General features: G+C 45.4%; 1 protein-coding gene across 2 annotated transcripts in view; it reads left to right on the top strand.

The window, feature by feature from the left end:
* Nucleotides 1-6,981: 6,981 nt before the first annotated feature.
* SCG3 (secretogranin III) overlaps nucleotides 6,982-23,513 on the top strand; it is a 36,985-nt gene continuing 20,453 nt past the window's right edge. Inside the window, exons 1-6 of one of the 2 annotated variants that reach the window (XM_044438833.1) lie at nucleotides 6,982-7,069; nucleotides 8,050-8,102; nucleotides 14,398-14,443; nucleotides 14,539-14,754; nucleotides 19,562-19,704; nucleotides 21,918-22,079. In XM_044438833.1, coding sequence (XP_044294768.1) covers nucleotides 6,982-7,069; nucleotides 8,050-8,102; nucleotides 14,398-14,443; nucleotides 14,539-14,754; nucleotides 19,562-19,704; nucleotides 21,918-22,079 — 708 coding nt within the window. Of the gene's footprint in view, nucleotides 7,073-8,049; nucleotides 8,103-14,397; nucleotides 14,444-14,538; nucleotides 14,755-19,561; nucleotides 19,705-21,917; nucleotides 22,080-23,513 lie in introns of both variants that reach the window. The other variant, XM_044438832.1, reaches the window with a different exon arrangement.

The following is a 23,513-nucleotide window of genomic DNA, read 5'->3' as shown; positions in this document are numbered from 1 at the left end:
GCCCGAGCGCCCGCCGCCGCCGCGCTCACTTCCGGGCTCCCTCGGGCGCGCTGGGGCGGGCGGGGAAGCGCCTGCCCGGGCCTCGCAGCGCCCGGCCGGGCCCGGGGGGCCCGCCCGAGCCTCGCCGTCCCGCACAAACGGCGCCGGCGCGTCATCGTGAGCTCGGACGGAGCCCTTGCTCGCTCCGGTGCCTCCTGCGGGAGGCCGCGCGTCAGCCGGCCCGGCCGAGCCCTCCGCCTGCGAAAGGGGAGCCGGTTCAGCCATCGCGTCGCGTGCCGCCCCAGAAGCAGACGCGTCCCGGCCAGGTGGGCAGCACGTGGCCCCGCAGAGCGGAGGGCGCAGCAGGCCTCGGGGCTCTCGTGCCAGCGGGCCGGGCCGGGCCGGGCCGGCCAAAAAGGGCAGGTGCGATTCTAGCACATCCCCGGCTGTCCGGGCAGGCTGGCCCCGTCCCAGGCACCATCCAGCTAAACTGGAGCCTAGCGTGTGGCAAGCGACTGGGCAATCTCCTGCCAGAGGTCCCAGCCCAACCTCCAGGTAGCCCAGCCTTGCAGGTAAGCGCAGGAGCCACCTGTATTCAAACGGGCCTACCAGCACTCGCTGCGGGGATGTCAACGCAATAGGCTGCTGTCTTCACCACCTGGTCAGCACAGCTATGAAAGGGGACTCCACCATGCTTTCTCGGTCAATTGCCATTTCCTGTGATCACACTTATTTTTGAGAATAATTAAACATACTTTGGCTCCTTGCACTCTTGTTGCATTTAATTGGGTGGAGCATGACAAGTCCAGACCCCTTGCGCCCAATGCTATTTTGTAATGCATTTATAGAAGAATCACTTCCAAATCACAAGGATAGTTCTATATGCCACAGTAAGACCTCATCTGGAATACTGTGTCCAGTTCTGGGCACCGAGATTTAAGAAAGATGCAGACAAATTAGAAAGGGTCCAGCGGAGGGTAGCAAAAATGATCCAGGATTTGGAAACACTGCCCTGTGAGGAAAGACTGAGAGAACTGGGCATGTTCAGCCTTGAGAAGAGAAGACGGAGGAGGGACGTGAGATCTCTCTATAAGCACCTGAAAGGCTGTCACAAAGAGGAAGGTCAAGATCTCTTCTTGATGATGCCAGAGTGGAATATTCCAGGACATGGAATAATCAATTCAAGTTGCAACAACCCAGATTCAGGCTGGACATCAGGAAAAGCTTCCTCACAATCAGAGCGATACAACAGTGGAAGCAGCTGCCTAGAGAGGTGGTGGGCTCTCCCACACTAGAGACATTCAAAAAGAAACTGGAGAGCCATCTGAGTGGGACAGTGCAATGTGGTGTCCTGCAACAGCGGGAGTTGGACTCAGTGGCCTTCATGTCCCCTTCCAACTTCCTGTTCTGTGATTAGGGATAAACGGGCTTTCAGCTGCCCTAAACAATGTATTGCGCCTAACCCAACTCAGGCTTTCCAGCAAGGCCTTCCTTTTATTCACTCATTCATTCATTCACTCATGTATTGTAGTGATATCCTGCACCTTACAGGATCCTTGTCCCTTTTAATCTTCACAGGAACCCCATGAAGTAGGCAAGACTGAGAGCCTGTGACTAATAGTGTTAATAGTGTTTGGATTTTATTTACTGTAATTTTGTTGCTGCATCTTATGTATTGTATTGTCTTACTGCCCTGAAACATTGTGAAGGGCGGGATATAAAACCTTTACATAAATAAATCATAAAATATAATCTATAGCTACATTGATCAGAATTTCCCAACAAACTGGAAGAATAAAACATAAATGCACAACAGTCCTTAATTGCAAATAATTGGAGGGTACGGAATGGTTGTCTATAAAACCTTTTGTTATAGATGGCCTTAGCTAGGAGAAAATTTAAACCAGGCATGGCTGGACTTCATTCTTGCAGGATCTACTTTGTTTTTCATTGAAACCCAGAGATCCACCATCTGGTGAGTGGTACAAAAGGCACACACCTAGAATTAAAGTATTCTGAGCCCAGGAATTTGTTCTGAGTGCCAGAACAGAATGGAGCTCATGGTCCTTCCATGCAAAAACGACTCCTGCTTTATAACTGTATAAATTTAGGATGAGTATAATTGTTCAGTTATTTTAGCAGTAACAGCAGCATCACTTTCTGCACATCTCTGTAATGCAACAACATTAAACAACATTAAAAGATCACCTACAACTGCACCTGCTAAGAAATTTAGTAATATAACTATTGTGTTTAAGCACAAAAGCACAAAATTGTGGGCAAGCTTTTGAGATGATGACACTCAAGAAACCAGAAGGTGGCACCAAAATACAACTTTGTATTTAAGAAAGTTAAAGAGGATCATTTTCAGACTTGACTGTTAGAATCCCTGAGTTGATAAGACACATATCAGGTTCCTCAAGAGCAAAATCAGTTTGTAATGGACATGCTTCCCCAAAAGAGCATTCCCATTTGTAGGGGTGTGTTGGGTATATTCTAGGTTAGAACAGTAGGTCACAGCTGCACCATATCCATGATTCCCCTTTTATTTTAAGAAAAGGAGAGACAAAGGCACAAATGCAGGTAAAAAGGGAAGCATATTTTTTAGAAACGCAAGGAGGTTTGGGTGGAAGTTGGGTTGCAGTCCTCTAAGTGCTGAGAGCTGGTATTTAAGGTAGAGCACAGAATCCATTTTCATAAGCCAAACAAACTCTTAAGGGCAAAGCTGGGAGTTGATTTCTGTCCTAGAAAATAACTTAAGATGCTCTGCAACCCAGGAAACGTTCCATGGTGGAGATCCAGGAATTCCTCAATAGCCAAATCCAGGTGTAAAAGATTGTTTAAGGGGAGGCAGTTTGAAAACTACTGAAATGGACAAAGCAGTACACATACATAAAAGGTTTTCAGAACAGACACGAACCCTCAAAGGGGCTTACGCAAAATGCCCCTGAGTGAGAGTTGCTGTTCTGGACAGAACTTTTCAAAAACTTTTCCCAGCACAGGGACTATTGTGGACTAGCTACCAAACAGGTGAGATTTCAAAAGAAGAAAGAAAAGGACCATTAAGGAAAAGGACTGAAGCCACTACCTGTTGTGAAAGAGCTTGGTACTTAAAGGAACAATATAGTAAGAAGGATCTTCAAGGGAGACCCCTCTCCATGAGCCACCCCTTAATGAAATAAGGGAGAAAATGGCTAAGAGAAGGACCTACTTGTGGTTTGCTGTCTCGAAAAAAATGCACTTGGTGCCTTCTTTGTTTAGTTTTTAGCAGTTTATTTAACACTTGTTTTTAGTGGCTATTTCGGTTTTATTCTGCTACTTACTGCTGCTTGCTCAATATCTTCTCCTGTCTGGTATATTATATTATATTGGATTTTATTTTATTTTTGTGCATCTGATTTTATTGTTCTAATCCTTGTTTTATGGTTTTATGCTGGCTGTTCATGGTTTTTATTGTAAGCCACCCATAGAGTCCCCAGGAGACAGAGCAGCATATAAATATAATAAATAAATAAATAAGAAGGACACAGTAGAGTCTATCTATTGATAGCATCTATCAGATTCATGGGTTTTGTGTCTACTGTATTTTTGTACAAACGTTTTTGTAATCCACCCAAAGAACATTGAATATTGTCCTGACTGGAAACACAAGAGAATAATTGTTCATTCCTTGGGCCTCTCGCCATAATTGGCTCTGGACTGGGGCAGTATATTACTGAGTATGGCGCAATTATGGTGGAACGAAGAGATGAAAATGTGTGAGGCTTTTAAAAATATTCTTGGCAACACTGAGTACCTAATTTAAAACCTACTATATTTTCATTGTATTAGCCTATAAACACAGTGATGTGGTGGGACACAAAATTAAGCTACATTAAACTTGGAAATTGATCCGCTTGAGTTTCCTGCCTCATTCTTTTATATTTTCAATTTAGTCACCATGCTGTGATTTCAACTGATACCTGATTAAAGATATTCCATAAAGCATCTTTCAGAGCCATTTTTCCACTTAGTGCTGTGCATTTGCAGGGGCTTTAAACTAAACCTAATTTCCACATAATGTATTCCCTTCTTTTTATAAACTGCATCCTAATGTGAACCAGAATCCACCAAGTAGACCCAGATAGTCCAGAACTATCTACAACTCATGTGAAATAAAAACAGCCATGTGGAGCATGTGTGAAGAAAGCCTCTAGACCAGCCATCTGAACATGTGAAATAATGCTAAAGACAGTTTCTGAGCACATGCAGAGTGTGTTCAGGACTAAACAGAGTCACATGCACATCAGGATGATCTGTTTCAAAGGGATATATAATTGCGTGTGAAAGAGAGCATATAATCTCTGTCTCTTTTAGAAATTTTGTTTGTTTGCATGTTTGAAAAATGGTGCACCACCTTATAATTAAAAATGATTTCAAGGCAGTTAACTCAAGCTCAATTAAAACAATGCTAAACAAACAACACAGTTACAATTTCCCTAACAAATATCAGAAATGGGAAGAGGAAGAGGAAAGAAAAACCTAGGAACCAAGAAAGCAGCAGTAAGATAACTGAATCTAAAATTCACCAGATATGGAACTCCAGGGAGACTTTGCCAAAATTGGAGCACAACTACTAACTTCTGGTAGGAGAGGCATTCAGAGAAGAGCCCTCCCTCTACTCAGAATCAGGCTGGTTCCAGTGGGAGCACGCTCTTCTTTCCATACCCTAATCAATCAATGTGCATTGTTCGGCTCTTTTCTTTTTTCCAAGCCTGGAATCAATCCATGGATGTCTTTGGACACTGAAACTGTCCGTAGCCACAGTATTTTCCCCCAAGCTGTCAAGTGATAGCTTTAAAAATACCTTATAGGCTTGTTATCAGGTGCATCAGGACTCTAAAACCGCAATAAATCCTGCAGGGATTCCTTCTCCCACAGCAACCTGTCCATGCACTGGGATGCACAGATCAGGGCCTCCTGCTTGTTCCATCACCTGCATGTGTACACCTCACAGCAGACAAGTAAGGGCCTTTTCTGCTGGGGCACCTGCCTTCAGAATTATTTCTTGCTTGCAATGTGAGTGGCACCATCCTGTACAGATTTTAAGCATCTGTTGAAAACTTAGGAAAGGCACCCAAGTATCTTAAACCCAAATTTAGTCAATTTTAATTGCATTTTAATAGCTGTTTTAATGCATGCCGTACATTTGTGCACTTTGTACACTGTGATTTGATCATAAAGGGAGGCATAGAACTACTATAAATAAAAGTCTTTCATAAATTCTGTTCTGTTTTTCTTCTATTCATTTTCCTGTTCCTTGCGATGTTCAGATGTTGTCGAATCTGTTCCATCTGTGTTTTGCAGCTTGTCGGGCATCTTTCATTCCCTCATCCACTCCTTGACAGAAGCAGATGTTTTAAAGGCATTAAAATAATTTTATTCCATCTTTGCATATGCACATCAATGCAAGTGTGTAGTATTGCAAGTAGGCAAATCTCATCACAAATTTTAAAGCAAACCAGCAAAAGGCCACAAATTTGCAGAATTTAAATGACTTGGAAAAAGCTAGTCTGCTGTGGAACCACAATTTGGATTCAAAGACATTTGGATTCTGAAGGCATTTGTTGGTTTCTCCAGCAGCCCAACACTGATTTATTATCCTCATGAATTTGCTTGCTTTTAAAAATTCATCTGTTCTTGTGCCCTCCATGACCTTGAGAAGTAACACCCAAGAGAAGGGAAACAAACTTTTCACATCTCATGGCCCACAGTTATCTTCAGCTGTATTGGCCATAAGGGGGAAATATCCAGAAGTCATATTAATACTTGTATTAGGCCAACCAAAAGATCTAATAAAGATATTAATATATATTAATATGGCTACTATTTCATATGTACCTCTGGCCCTGCTCTATCTCTGAAAACTCATAAGGAGCTCTCAAATATTATTTTTGCCTCTCATGCCTGCACTTCTGAATCCTGACTATGACAAGACAGGTGGTGAACTGTGGCTAAACTGATCTACCCTGCCGTGCATCAATAGGAAAGGTACCGCATGCCAGGGGTGTGAGTGGAATGAAGGAAGTGCCTTGAAGTCTGTGCTGACCTGCTGTGCAGGGCCTGAAATTCAATGAGGGGAATCTCACTGTAGCATCCAACTTTCCTGACTGATCTTTTCCCCTTAAACCTCGCCAGATGCAGGATAATAATGTTCCCTGACTCAGCCTGAAGCTTGTTTCTGGAATCACCCAGCAGGGAAGAAACGCCATTCCCACTCAGACTGCATGCTTTTGAGAAGCAAGAATGACACATCACAAATGTGAGTCCCAGGCCTTGCTCATCAGTGAAGTGGGCATCATTAGCTTGGGTGTGTGCGCGCGTGTGTTCCAATGTGCCTGCTAGAATGGATGAAAGGTGCCCACGTTGTGGGCTTGCAAACCCAGCAGCAGAAACCTTTGCTTCTGAATGTGAAAGCTTTTCTGAGTGCTCCATAAGAGAGGCTTTTTGCAACAGGCAAGGGTAGGTTAGAGGGCTGTGTGAGCGAGTGTGTGTGTGTGTGTGACCAGGTGGTGCACGCATGCTCCCGCATCCGCAGACCCCCTCCCTTCCAATTCTCCTCCCCTTTTCCTCCTCCCACCCCTGTCCGGGGCGATCAACAGGGAAGGGAACCAGCTCATCCACCGACCGGGGAAAGAAAAAGAAGGCGGCGGGCGCGAGAAGACGTCTCCGCAGCCTGCCGCCAGAGTGAGCGGGCTCGCCCAGCGGCGGGCGCGGCGCCGGCGGTTCCAGCACCAGGAGGCTGGACAGCGCCCGGGGCGCCGCTCCCGCGGCCGCTGGCTGAGGTCCGCCCGGCGGGAGGCGCCGCCACAAAGCCTTCCCGGGGGAAGGGGGAGGCCGCCGGGGTCTTGCTCAAGCCGCCGGGAGAGGGAGGGCTCCCCGCCCGCGCCCTCCACCTCCGGCGCTGAGGCGAGCTCGCCTTCTCTCCAGACGGTGCTCAGGGCACGGGAGCCGCGGGGAGAGATGCTTCCGAAGCCGGCGCTCCTGCTTCCAGTGATGGCACTGATCGTGGGCCACGTCCGTGGTTTCCCCAAGCCCGAGGGCGCCCGAGGCGGTAGGTACCTTCTGCTGGCTCGTCTGAACTTCGCCTGACATAGGACTCGCATTCAAACTTCCCCGTATGGGGTAGGTGTAAACTCCTTTGCCCGTTGGCCCGCTCGTAGCCTGAAGAAGGGTTTTGTGAATCTGGACACTTGCTTAAAGAAGGATGTCCACATGCTAAGTTGATGGAGTCTGATGTGAAAAATTGGAGACCTTTTTGTACTGTCCTGCTTTGAAGTCAGTCCTGAGACTCTAAACCCACCTTCCCAACACTGTGCTCTCCAGATATGTTGGACTGCAGTTCCCATCATTGGCTGCAGCTGTGGGCTGCACTGGCTGGGAATGATGGGAGTTGCAGTACAGCACATCTGGGGGACACAGGAGTGGCAAGGTGGGTGTAAATTCGAACTGGTCAAGGTCGATGAGTGTGCCAGGTTAAAAGGCAGAATGGGAATTCTCTCCTTTCCTTTTCTGAGTAATTGGAGAAGGTTGCTGTTTGTTCCCTTTTGTTTCAGATTTCCTTCATCCCAACGCATATTCTGGAAATGCCTTATCCATTGTGCAGAGACATTTCCCATGTCTCTCTTTGTGTGGGTTGCTCATAATGTCATAAGATCCTTTAATCTCTTGATTATTCCAATCCGATTAGGTTGGTGCTATTTTGGTCCAGTTCCTAGATGAGGTTTTTTTTTTTAAATGTGGGGTTTGTTTCTTGATAAAAAGGAACAGGGAGGCTCCAGTACAAAGGAAATATTCATGGCTAATTTCTTAAACAAAAGCAAGGCCCAAGCAAACTCTTTGCTCCTTCTCTAACTTAAAAGCTTCCCTGCAACATAGTTTCAGCATCTTCAGAGTATATGCAGCTTATTTAAGAGGGTTTAATTCTGTGGCTTGTTTTTTGCTACAAATGTGGGTGTGTGTGAGACAGAGCAACAAAGAGAAAGAGCCTGCATACCACAACTAAATGTATGTTCTGTCACTCTTTTCTAGATAAATCAATACACAACAGAGAATTAAGTGTAGAGAGACCACTAGAAGAACAGGTAGGTAAAATTAATATTTTGACCAATCATTCCTTGGCATTGTTACAGGCAGCAAGCTAGCGGATAGACCTGCCTTCCATTGTCAGGAGAGTTATGATAGTTCGAAGAAATGAATTTCAGAATAGCAGCCTATAAGCTAATACAGGGCAACCATCTTTAAAAAGTGAAGTCCTGTTCTACTATGAAAACTACAATTGTTCTCATGGAACTTTGGCGTATTTCCTTGGATGTTAACCCCAGCATGGTAAACGGGGATCGCACTCAAATATCCCATTGCAGCCCTACTATGTCATCAGTTTTTAGTCGGAGCCAGACTAATTCCCCAGTGTTATGCATATTATACTCATGCATTTGATAAAGTAGAATTTACATATCCAAGATTTGTGATCTATTAAGTCTATATGAAGTCTTCAAGGTGTTCCAGGATTCCCGAATGTTTTGAAGGTTAGCCAAAGCAGGAAGGAAACTATTGATCTAGTCATTCAAGAACACTTTTCATGGTTCTACTAGGCAGTATCTTCTAGAATAGCCACTTGCAAATAATTTCGTAGCCACATTCTGTGAAAATCTGTAAGGCTCCATTCTTTATCATTTATCTTGAGCAACTGATTCCCAAAGGCTTGAAATCAGCCTGAGCCAAAGGATGTCATGCCTTGGCTTTGCTCTCTGTATATTTCAGAATTCTGTTAATGCCTGGATATGCTGAACAGTGCGTTCCTCAAAGGAAAACACTTGCAGGAACTATTTAAAGTAATATCTGTGAAGTGAGAGATAAAGCATCTTTGAGCACATTTAAAGTGCCTAATTTCATACCTTGCTGATCATTCATGCAGCAGTAGCGGAAGACTTCAATGTCATTGAGGTGCTGTAGCCATTCTGGGTTTCCATTTGAATTTAGAGGAGTTATCTTTGATGCTAAACCTAGTTTGGGGTCTGGGCTCAGCCCCATGGACAGTCCAGCCCCATGAAAGGTCTGGCTGCTGCCTGGAGTGGACACAGCACCCACTGACATGGAAGGCGCCAGGCTGCACGGCACTCATTCTGTTGCTTTGCGAGTTAGAAGCAACCACTCCAAAACTCTTGTTTCTCTTTTGACTTTATTTTTATATGAACATTTTAATAATCTTTAGCTCACCTTTCCACAGCTGATACTCTAAGTGATTTGCAAAACAAAATTTAAAAGCACTCGTTTATTACAATAATAGCCCACTGGATAACCAAATGGATAAAATGGGTGACCCAGTGGCAATTCAAAATCCAGGCAAGAAAGAGTTGAAAGAGAGAGTCAAACGCATGTAAGGAAAAAGATCAAAAAGCAAATGCCCAGGGAAATGAAATCATCTTGGCATCTAAGTAATAGGGACAGAGGAAGTGGATTAATACCAGGCCCAGCATTTTGTGCAGTTAATCCTGCATTGTATTCTCTGAGTTGTGGCAACTCCCTGGGCCTTGTAGCAAGCAGCTTTTCAAGCAACTGCGACCTGTGGCTTTGAACTGCTGAGGACTGCCAGGGACTGAACGAGGGACCTTCTGACTGCAGACTGTGTGTTCGGCTACTGCACTGGGACAGCTGCTTTTAGGAAGGTGCTGTATACCAGGTCCGTGTCTTCAGGGACAGCTTTGTACGCAAGGAGGTCCTCTTAGAACTTAAGGACTGAAGCCGCTCTTTCTGGAACTCTCATGACACCACCCACTGCTGGGTTAAAACGCAGAGCTCAGGACAGGCTATAATTTACTCTGTAGCTGACACAATCAGTTTCATCACTAGTTGAAGCTTTCGGTTATTTGAAAGTATCATCTCCCTTCCTGGACCCCAAGGTCATCTTCTGCAGTCCTTTTGCAGGAGCCCCACAAAGGGAAGTGAGCTGGGGTGCTATTAAGAAGAGGGCCTTTTCTGCTTTGGCACCCCGATTGTGGAATAAGCTTCCCAGGGAAGCTCACCAGAGGCTTACATTGTGTTATTTTCACCACCTGGTGAAGTCCCTTTTTACTTCCCCGGCATTTTAGTTGTTCTGTTTTAAATCTGGTACAGTGTGTTAAATATTTGTGCTGCTGCTAGTATCTATTGGGTGATCACATAATTTTTTAAACTGCTTGGGCAGCCCGTGGCCTGAACTGCAAACTGGCCCTTGGCCCAACTTCAGAAGCTTCCTGCATGCAATCAGCTCAGACTTCTGGCAAGAGAGACCTGTTGCTTCCCTGCTAAGACATTGCATGGGAAAGAAAAAGGAGAGAAAAAACATGGGGCAGGGGCAGAAAGAGAAAGTGGGTCATCTGCCTACTTTGGGTACTATCCCCACTTCCTGACCCATGAGAAAATGCAAGCCTAGACATAAAAGGGGATGCCCACCCATCATCATCTTCATCAGTTATACCACCTTTCAGCTAATAGGTTCTCAAAGGAACTCGGCAAACATTATAAAAGCAGAATAAAATACAGGATAATAAGATGGCAACAGTTACCAATGATGACATGCCAAGCACTTCAAATGCCCACAGCCAAATGCATGGCTGTTCCCTGAACAAGGCACCAGCTGAAGAAATGTTGAGGCCCGGCCAGGGAAATCCCACATGCGGTGGAATTGGGTCCCCTACTGACTCCTTGCTGGAGTTCCTCTGGCTCACTGGTATTTTGTTTTTCCCCAAGGGGGTGGGACCTCTGGTCCATGGGACAATTTGGCACACTAGATCAGCCCATCCAATCATTGGTAGAGAAAAAAGCAGTGGGGATTCCCCCTGTGCACAATTCCCCACCTAAGAACTGCAGGATTTGCTAACCTTCAGGAGGTGGGACTTCTGGGACAGGGGATGCCTCACCCAAGGCCCCCTGGGTCAGATGGGCTACTTCTACAGCCAAATAGGCCCATAGGCCAGGGGTACTCCATTGTTGTTGTTAGTCGTGAAGTCGTGTCTGACACATTGCGACCCCATGGACAACATTCCTTCAGGCCTTCCTGTCCTCCACCATCCCCTGGAGTCCACCCAAGCTCACACCAACTGCTTCAGTGACTCCTTCCAGCCACCTCATCCTCTACCGTCCCCTTCTTCTTTTGCCACCTATTGTTCCCAGCATTAGGGTCTTCTCCAGGGAGTCCTTCCTTCTCATTCGGTGCCCAAAGTATTTGAGTTTCATCTTCAGTATCTGGCCTTCCAAAGAGCAGTCAGGATTGATCTCCTCTAGGAAAGACCGGTTTGATAGCCTTGCGGTCCAAGGGACTCGCAGGAGTCTCCTCCAGCACCACAATTCAAAGGCCTCAATCCTTCAGTGCTCAGCCTTCCTTATGGTCGAACTTTCACAGCCATACATTGCAACTGGGAAAACCATAGCCTTGACTATGCGCACTTTTGTTGGCAGGGTGATGTCTCTGCTTTTTAGTATGCTGTCTAGATTTGCCATAGCTTTCCTCCCCAGGAGCAAGTGTCTTTTAATTTCTTGGCTGCAGTCCCCATCTGCGGTGATCTTGGAGCCCAGGAAAATAAAATCTGTCACCACCTCCATTTCTTCCCCATCTATTTGCCAGGAAGTGAGAGGACCGGATGCCATGATCTTAGTTTTCTTAATGTTGAGTTTCAAGCCAACTTTTGCACTCTCCTCCTTCACCTGCATCAAGAGGCTCTTTAGTTCCTCTTCACTTTCTGCCACTAGAGTGGTATCATCTGCATATCTGAGGTTGTTGATATTTCTCCCAGCAATTTTAATTCCAACTGATGATTCATATAGCCCCACCTTTCTCATGATGTGCTCTGCATATAAGTTAAATAGGCAGGGCGTCAGTATACAGCCTTGCTGAACTCCTTTCTCAATTTTGAACCAATCAGTGGTTCCATGTCCAGTTCTCACTGTTGCTTCTTGACCCGCATATAGGTTTCTCAAGAGACAAATACGATGGTCTGGTACTCCCATCTCTTTAAGAACTTGCCACAGTTTGTTGTGATCCACACAATCAAAGGCTTTAGCATAGTCAATGAAGCAGAAGTAGATGTTTTTCTGGAACTTTCTAGCTTTCTCCATGATCCAACGTATCTTGGCAATTTGATCTCTAGTTCCTCTCCCTCTTCGAAATCCTGCCTGTACTTCTGGTAGTTCTCGGTCCACATACTGCTGGAGCCTAGCTTGTAGGATTTTGAACATCACTTTGCTAGCATGTGAAATGAATGCAATGGTGCAGTAGTTTGAACATTCTTTGGCATTGCCCTTCTTTGGGATCGGAATGTAAACTGACCTTTTCCAATCCTGTGGCCACTGTTGAGTTTTCCAAATTTGCTGGCATATTGAGTGTAGCACTTTTACTGCATCATCTTTTAGGATTTTGAATAGCTCAGCTGGAGTACTGTCACCTCCACTAGTTTTGTTGTTGCTCAGACTTCCTCAGGCCCATTTGACTTCACATTCCAGGATGTCTGGCTTGAGGCCAGTGACCACCTCATTGTAGTTATCAGGGACGTTAAGCTCTTTCTTGTATAGTTCTTCTGTGTAATCTTGCCACCTCTTCTCTTCTGCCTCTGTTAGGTCCCTGCCATTTTGGTCCTTTATCATGCCCATCTTTGCATGAAATGTTCCCTTCATATCTCCAATTTGCTTGAAGAGATCTCTGGTCCTCCCTATTCTAATGTTTTCTTCTATTTCTTTGCACTGTTCATTTAAGAAGGCATTCTTATCTCTTCTAGCTATTCTCTGGAATTCTGCATTCAATTGGATGTATCTTTCTCTTTCTTCCTTGCCTTTCACTTCCCTTCTTTCCTCAGTAATTTGTAAAGCTTCCTTAGACAGCCATTTTGCTTTCTTGCATTTCTTTTTCTTTGGGATGGTTTTAGTTGCTACCTCTTGTACAATGTTGCGAACCTCCGTCCATAGTTCTTCAGGCACGCTGTCTATCAGATCTAATTCCTTAAATCTATTTGTCACCTCTACTGTATATTCATCAGAAATATGATTTAGGTCATACCTGAGTGGCCTAGTGCTTTTCCCTACTTTCTTCAATTTAAGCCTAAATTTTGCAACGAGAAGCTCATGATCTGAGCCACAGTCAGCTCCTGGTCTAGTTTTTACTGACTGTATCGAGCTTCTCCATCTGCAGAGCACATAGTCAATCTGATTTCTATGTTGACCATCTGGTGATGTCCATGTGTAGAGTCGTCTCTTGGGTTGTTGGAAAAGGGTGTTTGCTATGACCATCGTATTCTCTTGACAAAATTCTACCAGCTTGTGCCCTGCTTCATTTTGTACTCCAAGGCCAAACTTGCCTGTTATTCCAGTTATCTTTTGGCTTCCTCCTTTAGCATTCCAATCCATGATGATAAGGACATCATTTTTTGGTGTTAATTCTAGAAGGTGTCATAGGCCTTCATAGAACCGGTCAACTTCAGCCTCTTCAGCACCAGTGGTTGGGGCATAGACTTGGACTATTGTGATGTTGAATGGTTTGCCTTGGATTCAAACTGAGATCATTCTGTCATTTTGGGGATGGTATCCCAGTACTGCTTTTCCTACTCTTTTATTGACTATGAAGGCTACTCCATTTCTTCTGAGGGATTCTTGCCCGCAGTAGTATACCTGATGATCATCTGAACTAAATTCACCCATTCCTGTGCATTTTAGTTCACTGTTTCCTAAGATGTCCATGTTCAGTCTTGTCATCTCTTGTTTGACCCTGTCCAGCTTGCCTTGATTCATGGATCGTACATTCCAGGTTCCTATGGAGTATAGATCTTTGCAGCATTGGACTTTCCTTTCACCACCAGATACATCTGAATGTCCTTTCGGCTTTGACCCAGTCGCTTCATTCTTTCTGGTGCTACTAGTACTAGCCCCAGTAGCATATTGGACACCTTCCAGCCTGAGGGGCTCATCTTCCGGCGTCATATCTTTTTGCCTTTTGGTACTGTCCATGGGGTTTTCATGGCAAAGATACTGGAGTGGGTTGCCATTTCCTTCTCCAGTGGATCACGTTTTGTCAGAGCTCTCTGCCATGACCTGTCCGTCTTGGGTGGCCCTGCACGGCATAGCTCATAGCTTCATTGAGCTACGCAAGCCCCTTTGCCACGACAAGGCAGGGATCCATGAAGGAGAGGTACCCCATATTTTCTGTAAAAGATCTAGCTTAAAGGGCACTGCTTAAGAAAATACTTTCCCAGCTCCTGAATAAACATCACAAATATATACAAGAGAGTGTTTGAGAGAGAAAGAGGGAAAGCAAGAAAGAGAAAGAGCAGGGAAGGGCACACCCATAATCCAAACCTGTGTGCAAAATAATTGGGCATACGTACTCATATACAATCTTTTTCCCCAAAACAGATTGCAGAGGCAGAAGCAGACAGAATGAAAAAAGCAGCCTCCGCAGGTAAACTTCTATTGCTTGGTACAGATGCAGTCATCTCGCCAGTTGCTGTGAGCAATGAGATGGTTTCTCATACTGCCATGTTATACATTTTCCAGAAAACAAGCCAGAATTCAGAAATTATTCCTTGGCTGATGACCTGAACCTGTTGAAGTCAGCAGTGGAGAAGGAGAGAAAGGAAAAGGAAGGGGACTCGATCAGAAGTTCCCTGTTTGATCAACAGCTGGCCCTTGATGACACTGATTCCACCAAGAGTCGCAGGCTGGTGGACGATTACGACTCCACTAAAAGTGGTCTGGACTATAAATTTCAAGGTATATCAAACACCGACACTGTGCTTTGAACACACATTGTACACACAGAGGATGCAGGGTGCAGTTGTGTGCTCAGCAGATCTGGCCTTCCTCACTTCCCAGTCCAGGCCTCCAAGCAGCTCGGATGGCCATTCTCCCTGTTCCCCAGCATCACCCAACATTTGGAGGGTTCTCGGGTTTGGCGTCTCCCCCATTCGAGAAGATTGGGAGGCCCCTGCGCCAAGCTAAAAGGTGCTGGCATTCTGGCCCTGCCCCTTTTGCTGTTGGGCTTCCCACCCATGGAATGCAGTTACCAACAGTAGGAGCATTAAGTGAAAATACGTTTTATTTCGTTTTTTGTATGTTTGGCCTGTGGCTTCCACACCCCAGTCCATAGCCAGCCAGCCAGCATGCCATGATCACTGAACCCGCACTGGGCTGCCCCTCCTGATTATGCTCAAAGGTCCTTCTGCAAGACTTACAGTGACCCAAAGTCTTCAAACACTTCTCCCTAGGATGCATGAATGGTACCCAGAGGATTGAGTTTGCTACTGGAACATATCGAGGGCATCAAGCCCTTTGAGCCCAAGGCTGTTGGCTGGGGAATGCTTGCCATTGTGGTTTTTCTATTAATTTGCTCGTTTGTTTAGAATATTTTTATCCCATCCTATACAATTCAATTGTCTCAGGACGGCTTACAATAAATAAACAATAATACAGACAATCAAAGAATACAATAACAAGACAAAATGTGACTGAGAATATTAATATAACCAGATAAAAATTATTTAAGCCTTAACATGTTGGGCAAATAAAAAGGGTTTTACCTGGTGCCAAAAAGCATATAAAGTCGGCGCCAGGCAAACCTCTCTGTGGAGCACATTCCACAGTTGGGGTGCCACCACAGAGAAGGCCCTCTTCTGGGTATTCACTCCCCTAACCTCCTTCAAGGAGGGTTCCCGGAGCAGGGCCTCTGCTGCAGAACTTAGGGGGTGGGAGGAAATATAGGGAAAAAGAAGTTCCTTCAGGTGTCCTGGTCCCAAGCCATTTAGGGCTTTGTAGGTCAAAACCAGCAGCTTAAATTGGGCCCATACTTCAATCAAATTGAAACTGTAGTCTTTTTCTGCCTAAACATGCGTGGGATTGTGTCCTTAGAGTGGAGACAAATGGTGCAAAAGCCAGGAGGCCTCCCCACCAAATGATTGGAAAGGATGGGACAGGAATGGGAGTGGCCTTCCAAAAGTTGTCAGCAGCTGGAGATGCCTCACTCCTGAGTAACGGATGCATATTGGTTTGTGCACATGTGTAAAAGGCCATCCGTGGGGAGCCCAGTCCAGATGTGGACCACAGCACAACCGGGACAGAGTTTAATTCTTTAACCCACATGATGAAATTCCAGTGAAAATAGCCCTTTGGAAGCAGCTCTTAGTCTGTTGCAAGAAAAAAAGCACTCTTGCGGCGTCATAAAAACTGGCTGACTGATTGTTACCGTCGCTTTTATTGCACACCATTTGGAAACTCAAACTGAAAGGCAGTTTGGAAATGTCACAGAGAATCGACATTCCCTATAGTTATGGACTCAGATAGCTGGTGCCCACACAGCTGGAATCAGAAACAAGAAGAAAGTTCCAGCATGCTTCAGGGGACCTCAGAATTTGCAGTTGTAGGGGGAAAAGATCCCTTTAAAAATGGGGCAATACACTCCCCACACCTGTTGTCTAAATATGCTCAGTAGCTGGAAAACATTTGTTGACAAACAAGCAATCGGTGAGGTGGCTTTTTGGAGCATGAATTGCAGTTGGGAAGGTGATTGCTTGGGCTCTATCGCTTTGTGCCCGGTGCATCGTTCTGCACCTGATACATTTTTCAGGAGCACAGATTGGTTCACTTTGTAGGTCCCATGTCTACAATTACCACTGTTCAAACAAAACAAGCCATTCAGTCTGGGTTGTGCCAATGGTCAGCATGGTTTGAATCAAACTTTGAGAGCCCTTGATCTGAGCATTTGATCTTGCATTTGCTATTGCAAATTCTTGCAAATCCTTCCACACCAAAAACAGCTTAAAAAAACAACAACAAACAGTCCATGGAATCGTGACTCAGAAAAAGCCCATCTGCTGGGGAATCCATAGGCTGGAAGCATAAAACTCCAAATTCATTTGAATCATCACGGATTTCTTTGACATCGTTTAGCTGTCGTCCAAGGCATCTGGAGGTGGGGGTGGGGTGCTGGCCAAAGATGTTGTGAGTAATCAGCATCACAGGAACCAGACAGCACTACAAAGCTCACTTTGGTGCACAAACAACATCTCAGCCATTGCCAAATCCTTGCCTGTTATCCGTGGATGCATTCCAAGTGCATAGCAGTCTCCATATGTTATTAGAGAACCATGGATAGAAGAACCAGGATCCTTTTAATACATCTGTTATTTGATTGGCAGACTTCTATAAGCTTTTTTGCATAGTGAAAATGTGCTGTTATGTTTTGTCACTATATTAAGACTGTTTTGCCTTTAAAAAAAAAAAAAAAACACCAAAATAGAGGACAAAAGTGAGCCTGGTGGGAAAAACCACTGTTTACGGAACTAATTTTGACTGCAATGGGTGGTGTCTACTCATTGTCCTGCCTAGACTATCTATAAGGAATTGAACATAATCATGACTAATTTAATTCCCCATCCGTTTCTATAGGCAAGAAAAGCGGTTGACTCCTATGTCATTGCAGTGCCACATCCACTGCAGCTTTGTCAGCGTTGTGAGAGCTGTCCGTGGTGCTGAGCCTCGCTACCACCCTAGAATGGGTTCCGCATCCTGGAACACCAAGGACAGTTGCTGGATGTGCAGACCTGCCTCCCCTCTCTACAGGCCTACTCTAAGTAGTACTAACATGGGATGCAATGTAATTATATCATTCCTCCACAGAGCATAAGCTCAGGGAACTCCTGCACTTATAGACTACCCCATTCACATTGATAAAGAGGGCAGCTACATGCACACAACAGATGTGACTAGTCGTCTCTCCTGAACTGAATGGGAAAGCTGTTGAGCATGCCCAAGTCACCATGACTAGATCCAACGGAGTAATGCAGAACAGAGATGCACAGAACTCCGATCTGTGATGTAGAGTGTTGGGTGTCTTTCATTCAATCATCTGCTCATTGATGGAAAGCAATTTTTTAATCCTTCTATTTGCCCCAGTTTGCATTAGTGCTAATAGACACCTGTGCAAATGTGTTCCTGAGCATTAGTTAATGAGAATTAGCACAATTCCCATGTCAATTAAAAAAACGGTCCTTGGAAAAAGCCAATCCTCTGCAATATCTGCAGGTCAGATTCATAGAAATCCAAATTCAGTTGAATCCATTGTGGATTTCTCTGACATTCAGATCATATTGGCATATGAAGATGGTGTTCTTTAGAATAATTTAAGGAATCCTTGTTTGAACTGCGACGGAAGGTTCACAGGCAGAGCTGGCCCTACAATTTGACAACTGATTTTCATGAAAGGATGGCAAATGCTTAGCTTGTGAAATCTGCCACAGGCATCAAAACAACAGCCTAACCTTGAGTCCACCTTGGTTTGGGAGGAAGGTGCCAAGAACTTTTCCATCTCCATCAGCAAAACGTATTTGGCCAGAACCGTGGACCTCCAGATGCTGTTGGCCGAGCTGACTGGGGCTGATGGGGGCTGGAATCCAACATCTAGAGGGGTCCAGTCCTATTTTCCAGCCTTTATAAACTGTCCTCAACTGAGTTAGCACATCTCCTCAGCTTAGTATTAAGTTGCTACTAAGTTAGCCCATTGGCCCATCCACTGAGTTAGTCCATTGGTCTAAACTGAACTTACTAGCAACTTCACCAAGTCTCAGCCCTTCCTACTTCCTCTGCCTGTGTTCCTTTTAAATGGAGGGGCTAGGTTCAAAGGAGGACCTTCTTAATTTTTAGCATGTTCTCTAGCTCAACGCTATGATCTTTTCCCTAGTACGATACTCCTGAAAAGCTTACAAGTAGAACAAGAATAGTATTCAGAGATATGCTGCCTCTAATCATGGAGTATTTCATTTAGCTATTATATCTTGCATTTTAAATCAATCTTGAAGTCACCGAAGAACTGGCAACTCTCACAACCCACTTGTGCCAGTGAATTCCATCTCTCAGTAGTGTGTGGCATGAAAATAAACACTGCATTTTGTTGGACCTAAATTTAATTTCTAGTTCTCTGAGAAAGATTTATCTCCGTGCAATCTTGTCCCACTAGACTCCTGTTTACAAATGAAAAGTATCTTAAGTGGATGGAGTTCCTCATTAACTAGCAGGCCCAGAGCAGTACTGATGGAAGTGGTATACAATTTTCTATACTCACTTCCAATGGTATAGTAGCAAACTTTGAAGCCATCATGACAGTTCTCATAGCCACATCCCTAAGTAGCGTCCAAGATGCAGGCACCTGTGTTGATCAGCGTCATCAAAGTATTCTTCTCTAGGGGGAGCAGGTCTTTTGTACAGCCAAATTCCCCTTTCAGGAACAAGACACCCCCAAACGATCTGCCTTTCAACGGAGATTTCAGCAATATATTGTTGCTAAGAAAATACATTTCCCTCCATGCACTGTGAGGATTACGGCTAAACTCAGCCAAGTCAGAAATTCTGAATGGGGTGGCAGATGGCATCACCATCCATGTCTGTCAAAAAGTCCTGGCAGTTCAGGCAGCTCAGCCATTGGTAGTCCAGATGTATCTAAAAACTGCCTAATGTACTCATTATCCATGTAATAACAGCATGTACCATATTCCACAAGCACCACTATCTTAAACTATGATACTTTCAGATGACCCAGATGGACTCCATCAGCTTGATGGCACACCATTAACAGCTGAGGACATCGTCCAGAAGATTGCCATGCGGATATATGAAGAGAATGACAGAGGCGTCTTTGACAAGATCGTTTCCAAGCTTCTTAATCTGGGCCTTGTAAGTTTCCAGACACCCATTTATTTAAATGCCCAATTGATTTCCCCCTCCCCTTATTTTTGCTTCAGTTACTATTTAAAAAGCCATTAATTAATTAATAGTTTTCTCTTAAAACGAGGGGGTGCTCCTTTGAATCAGTGGTTTCAATCTCGCCCTGCAGTTAAACCTGCTGTTTGAAGCTCAGCCATGCTGTGTAAAGATGCCAAGTTCTTGGATGGCTTTCTGATGGGCAAATAAACTGAGAAAGTAGAAAAATAGAACTGCAGAGGCAGAAAAGTAATTCCCTTGATCAACAATGGCTCCTTATTAATGCTGCACATGTTGCAGATGAAAAAGAGCTTCAAGGTTGGACTGCAGCTCAGGTCTCAGTTAGAGTCCCCCACTGCAGAGTTTCTGGAGATCACCGTGTGATTTGTGATATGTATATGAAACATATCCTCTGCAAGCTAAAATTATTTTTGAAGGCCGTTGACAGGAGGCATTGCACCAGTGAATTAAATTAATGCAACTAAAGCATATCAAGTGATGACCAAACTCTTGCAGTTGTTGAAATGTGGTGTCAAAGAATTTTGCACAGAGAGGTAAATGGAGTGCTTAACACCCTCCAAATTGGTGCTTTCAAATGACTTGGACAACATCTGGGAGAGGCTCAGAGTTGTGGTCCTGCACATCCAGGAAAGCTGATTCGGTTTTTTCACTCCTTGCACCCATCTGCAGTCGCGCATTGGCGCATTGGGGTGTTGCTCCAGTGCCATTGGGGTGGTGTATCCATTTAGTACAAACTTTAAAATTGCTGCCCATGGTGCGGAACTCCACCTCCAAACTAGTGTCAGGACCCTGGATAGCTCCTTAAAGGTCCGACTGCAACCAGCTGTGGCTTGACTGTCCTGGTGGCATTGGAGCACCCAACCCTGAGTCAAATGTGAGAGCAAAGGAAGAGCCAGCATATAAAGGAAACACTTTGCAGTATACTGTACTATAGGGGTACCTCGTCTATGTGTATCCACTTTAACAGATTTACTTAAATCCCATGCAAGAAAATGGCAATATTTTTATTTTTCCCCCTTTGCTTCTTTTTTGTTTGAGTTCTGGGTTTGAAATTCAGTAAAAGAGAAAGAAAAAAGAGCCCTGCTGGATCAGAAAAAGAATAATCTATATTCTGTTCACACAGTGGCCCATCAGCTGCTCATGCGAAGCCCGCCAGCAAGGCATGAGTGCCAGAGCAGACTCCTGCCCGAGTTCCACAGCAGCTGGTGCATGGGGGTGTTCTTAATCAAGGGACAGGGTTCCACATCATCCAATTAAGCCTTCAGCAGTGTTCCGCTAGATGCAGTTGATTTCAAAAGGAAATCTCTAAATGCAGATTGAATTAAAGAATGGATGCTCCAGCTTCCTGGGGGAGACCAGCTCTGCACAACAGCTGGCCAGCGCGTGCCCCTTATTAGCACATGTGTAGAAAGACAGGATGTGGTTGCATGAAGGTGCTTTATTCTGAGCCAGACTAGCAGTCTGTCCAGCTGCAGGTGGTCAAGTCCAATCATTTAAGGTCTTTTTCCCATTCCTGCTAGTTATGCTTGGGACTGGGGTCTTCTGCATGCAGAGCATGTTGATCGGTGCAGCCCAAGACCTCGCGCTGTCCGAGCTGAAGGATACGTTGGTTTCTCCGCCATCACCTCCACTGCCCTTCTGGACAGGGAATTGTTCAGTGGTGGTGGAGGAAAGCACCCGAAGGCAGCAAACTGGATTGGGAGCTACAGGGCTAGCTGCCTTCGGGGGTGCTCCAATCCTTCGCCCCCTCCACACCACTCAGCATTTCCCACCTGACGCCAGTGTCTCATGCTGCTTAATGATATGGCCACTGATCTAGGACTGTCTCCCAAAAGACAGAACTGCCAACACTGACTGAGACCAGCTAAACAAACAATGAAAAATGTGGAAATAGGGGCTCAGTGGGGTAAACTGATTAAAGTGTCGGGTTGCAACTGTGGGGGACAGGGAGGAATCAAGCCCCCACTCAGCTCACCGGGTGGCTTTGGGCCAGCCACTGCTCCCTTCTTGGCAGGGCTGTGGTGAAGGTAAAGCAGGGTGGCATTTCAGGAGCCGTGTCTGGGAGGGGAAACGTGGGCTGTGCAAGCAACGAACAGATCAAGAGATCAGAGCTGACATGGGGTAGGGGCACCGCCGCTCTTCTCCGCTCCCCCGCCCCACTCCAGATTACAGAAAGCCAAGCCTACACCCTGGAGGACGAGGTGGCGGAAGTGCTGCAGCAGCTGATCGCCAACGAAGTGAAAGATCGCGAAAAAGCGTCGGAAGACCTGGCCTACATCCCGAGCCAAACAGACAGCGATGCCAAAGGGAAACTGGAGGCAGAAATGGTAACGCTTCACGGTTCCCTCCTCCTTACGGAGCAGCAGCCCACCTGCTGGTGTTCGCGTGGCAGAGTCTGACTCCTAGGCCGCACGCACGCAAGAGGCCTCGCAATCCCCAGGGCAGCCGTGGGCAACATGCGTTCCCTGAGTATCTGTCCAGGGTGCTGATCTGCTTGCCGGTAGGACGGCCACGTAGGAATTGCCCACGAAGGAAGAGGAGTAAATGCATCATCCCAAACAGGAGCGTGCATTTGCAAATGTTAATTTATACGTGTAGATACATTTTTTAAAAAAGATTTATATGTCTATCTATATCTATATATATCTATGCAGATTTTATTTATGTATTTAAGTTTTTTGTATGCCATCCCAATTACTAAAAATGTCCCTGGGCTGCTTACAGAGAGCATACAGATACACATATTAATGAATTATTTTATTTCAGTCTTAATGTGACGTTGTTCAGAGCTCAACCGGCTGGATGAGCAGTATCATTAAAAAAAGAAATTAGAAATAATTGTAATTTAAATAGGAATACAACACTTCTACCTAGTGTGGAAGGTAACAACTAGCTCCGCCTGCTGTCCAGGTGCTGCTGATGGGCAACTGAAAGGCCTTCTTAGTATAAAGCCATTCTAGAGACTTCAAAATAGTGGGCAGTCCTCTGACAGCCCTTCAAAGAGAGGACTGCCTCTGTAGAAGTGGACAGATGACCTCCCTACCTTCCTGGCAGGATTTACCCAGTCCAGCATGTTTCATATAGTCAGCGGTGCAGCCATAAACCTTAAGACCCTGGACTTCATGGATTACACCCCCTCAGTGAGGAAAGCTTGCAACATCTGGGTTGGTTTAGGTTAGGAAAAGGGTGAGCTGCGGAAGGCACGATAGCGGTGTACACGATTATGCATGGTGGGAAAAGCCAATAGTGAGACATTTCTCTCCCTTGCTCATAATCCAAGAACCCAAAAGGGTCATCCCATGAAGCTGATGGATGGGACATTCAGGGCAGATAAAAAGAAGGACTCCTTCAAACGGTGCACAATTAAACTATGAGATTCACTTCCACAAGATGCAGCAATCACTGATTTGGGTGGTGCAGAAAGTGAATCGGATGTATTTGTGGAGGAGAAGGCTGTAAATGCCTACCCATCCTGCTGGCTGTATGTCTTCTGTGGTATCAGAGGCTTGTGTGCACCTGTTTTTGGGGGACATGGGCAGGAATTCAAAGCTATATCACCATTGATCAGGGAAGTTCCATCTAGCTATCATGGCAAATCATGGATAACAGACGGAGGTCCTGTTGGTTGGCGGATTGGGCTTCTGGGAGGGTGAATTGAACCTAGTCCTGAATGGGGTTGCACTCCCTCTTAGGGACAAGGTCTGCAGCTTGGGAGTGCTCCTCGACCCAGAGCTTTCATTGGAAGCTCAGGTGACAGCAGT

This window comes from Varanus komodoensis, unplaced genomic scaffold (assembly GCF_004798865.1).
Source record: "Varanus komodoensis strain SLA01 unplaced genomic scaffold, ASM479886v1 scaffold33, whole genome shotgun sequence".
In the NCBI taxonomy this organism is placed as follows: domain Eukaryota; kingdom Metazoa; phylum Chordata; class Lepidosauria; order Squamata; family Varanidae; genus Varanus; species Varanus komodoensis.
Note: the sequence above shows the minus strand (reverse complement) of the source record. Positions and strands in the feature narration are given on the sequence as shown.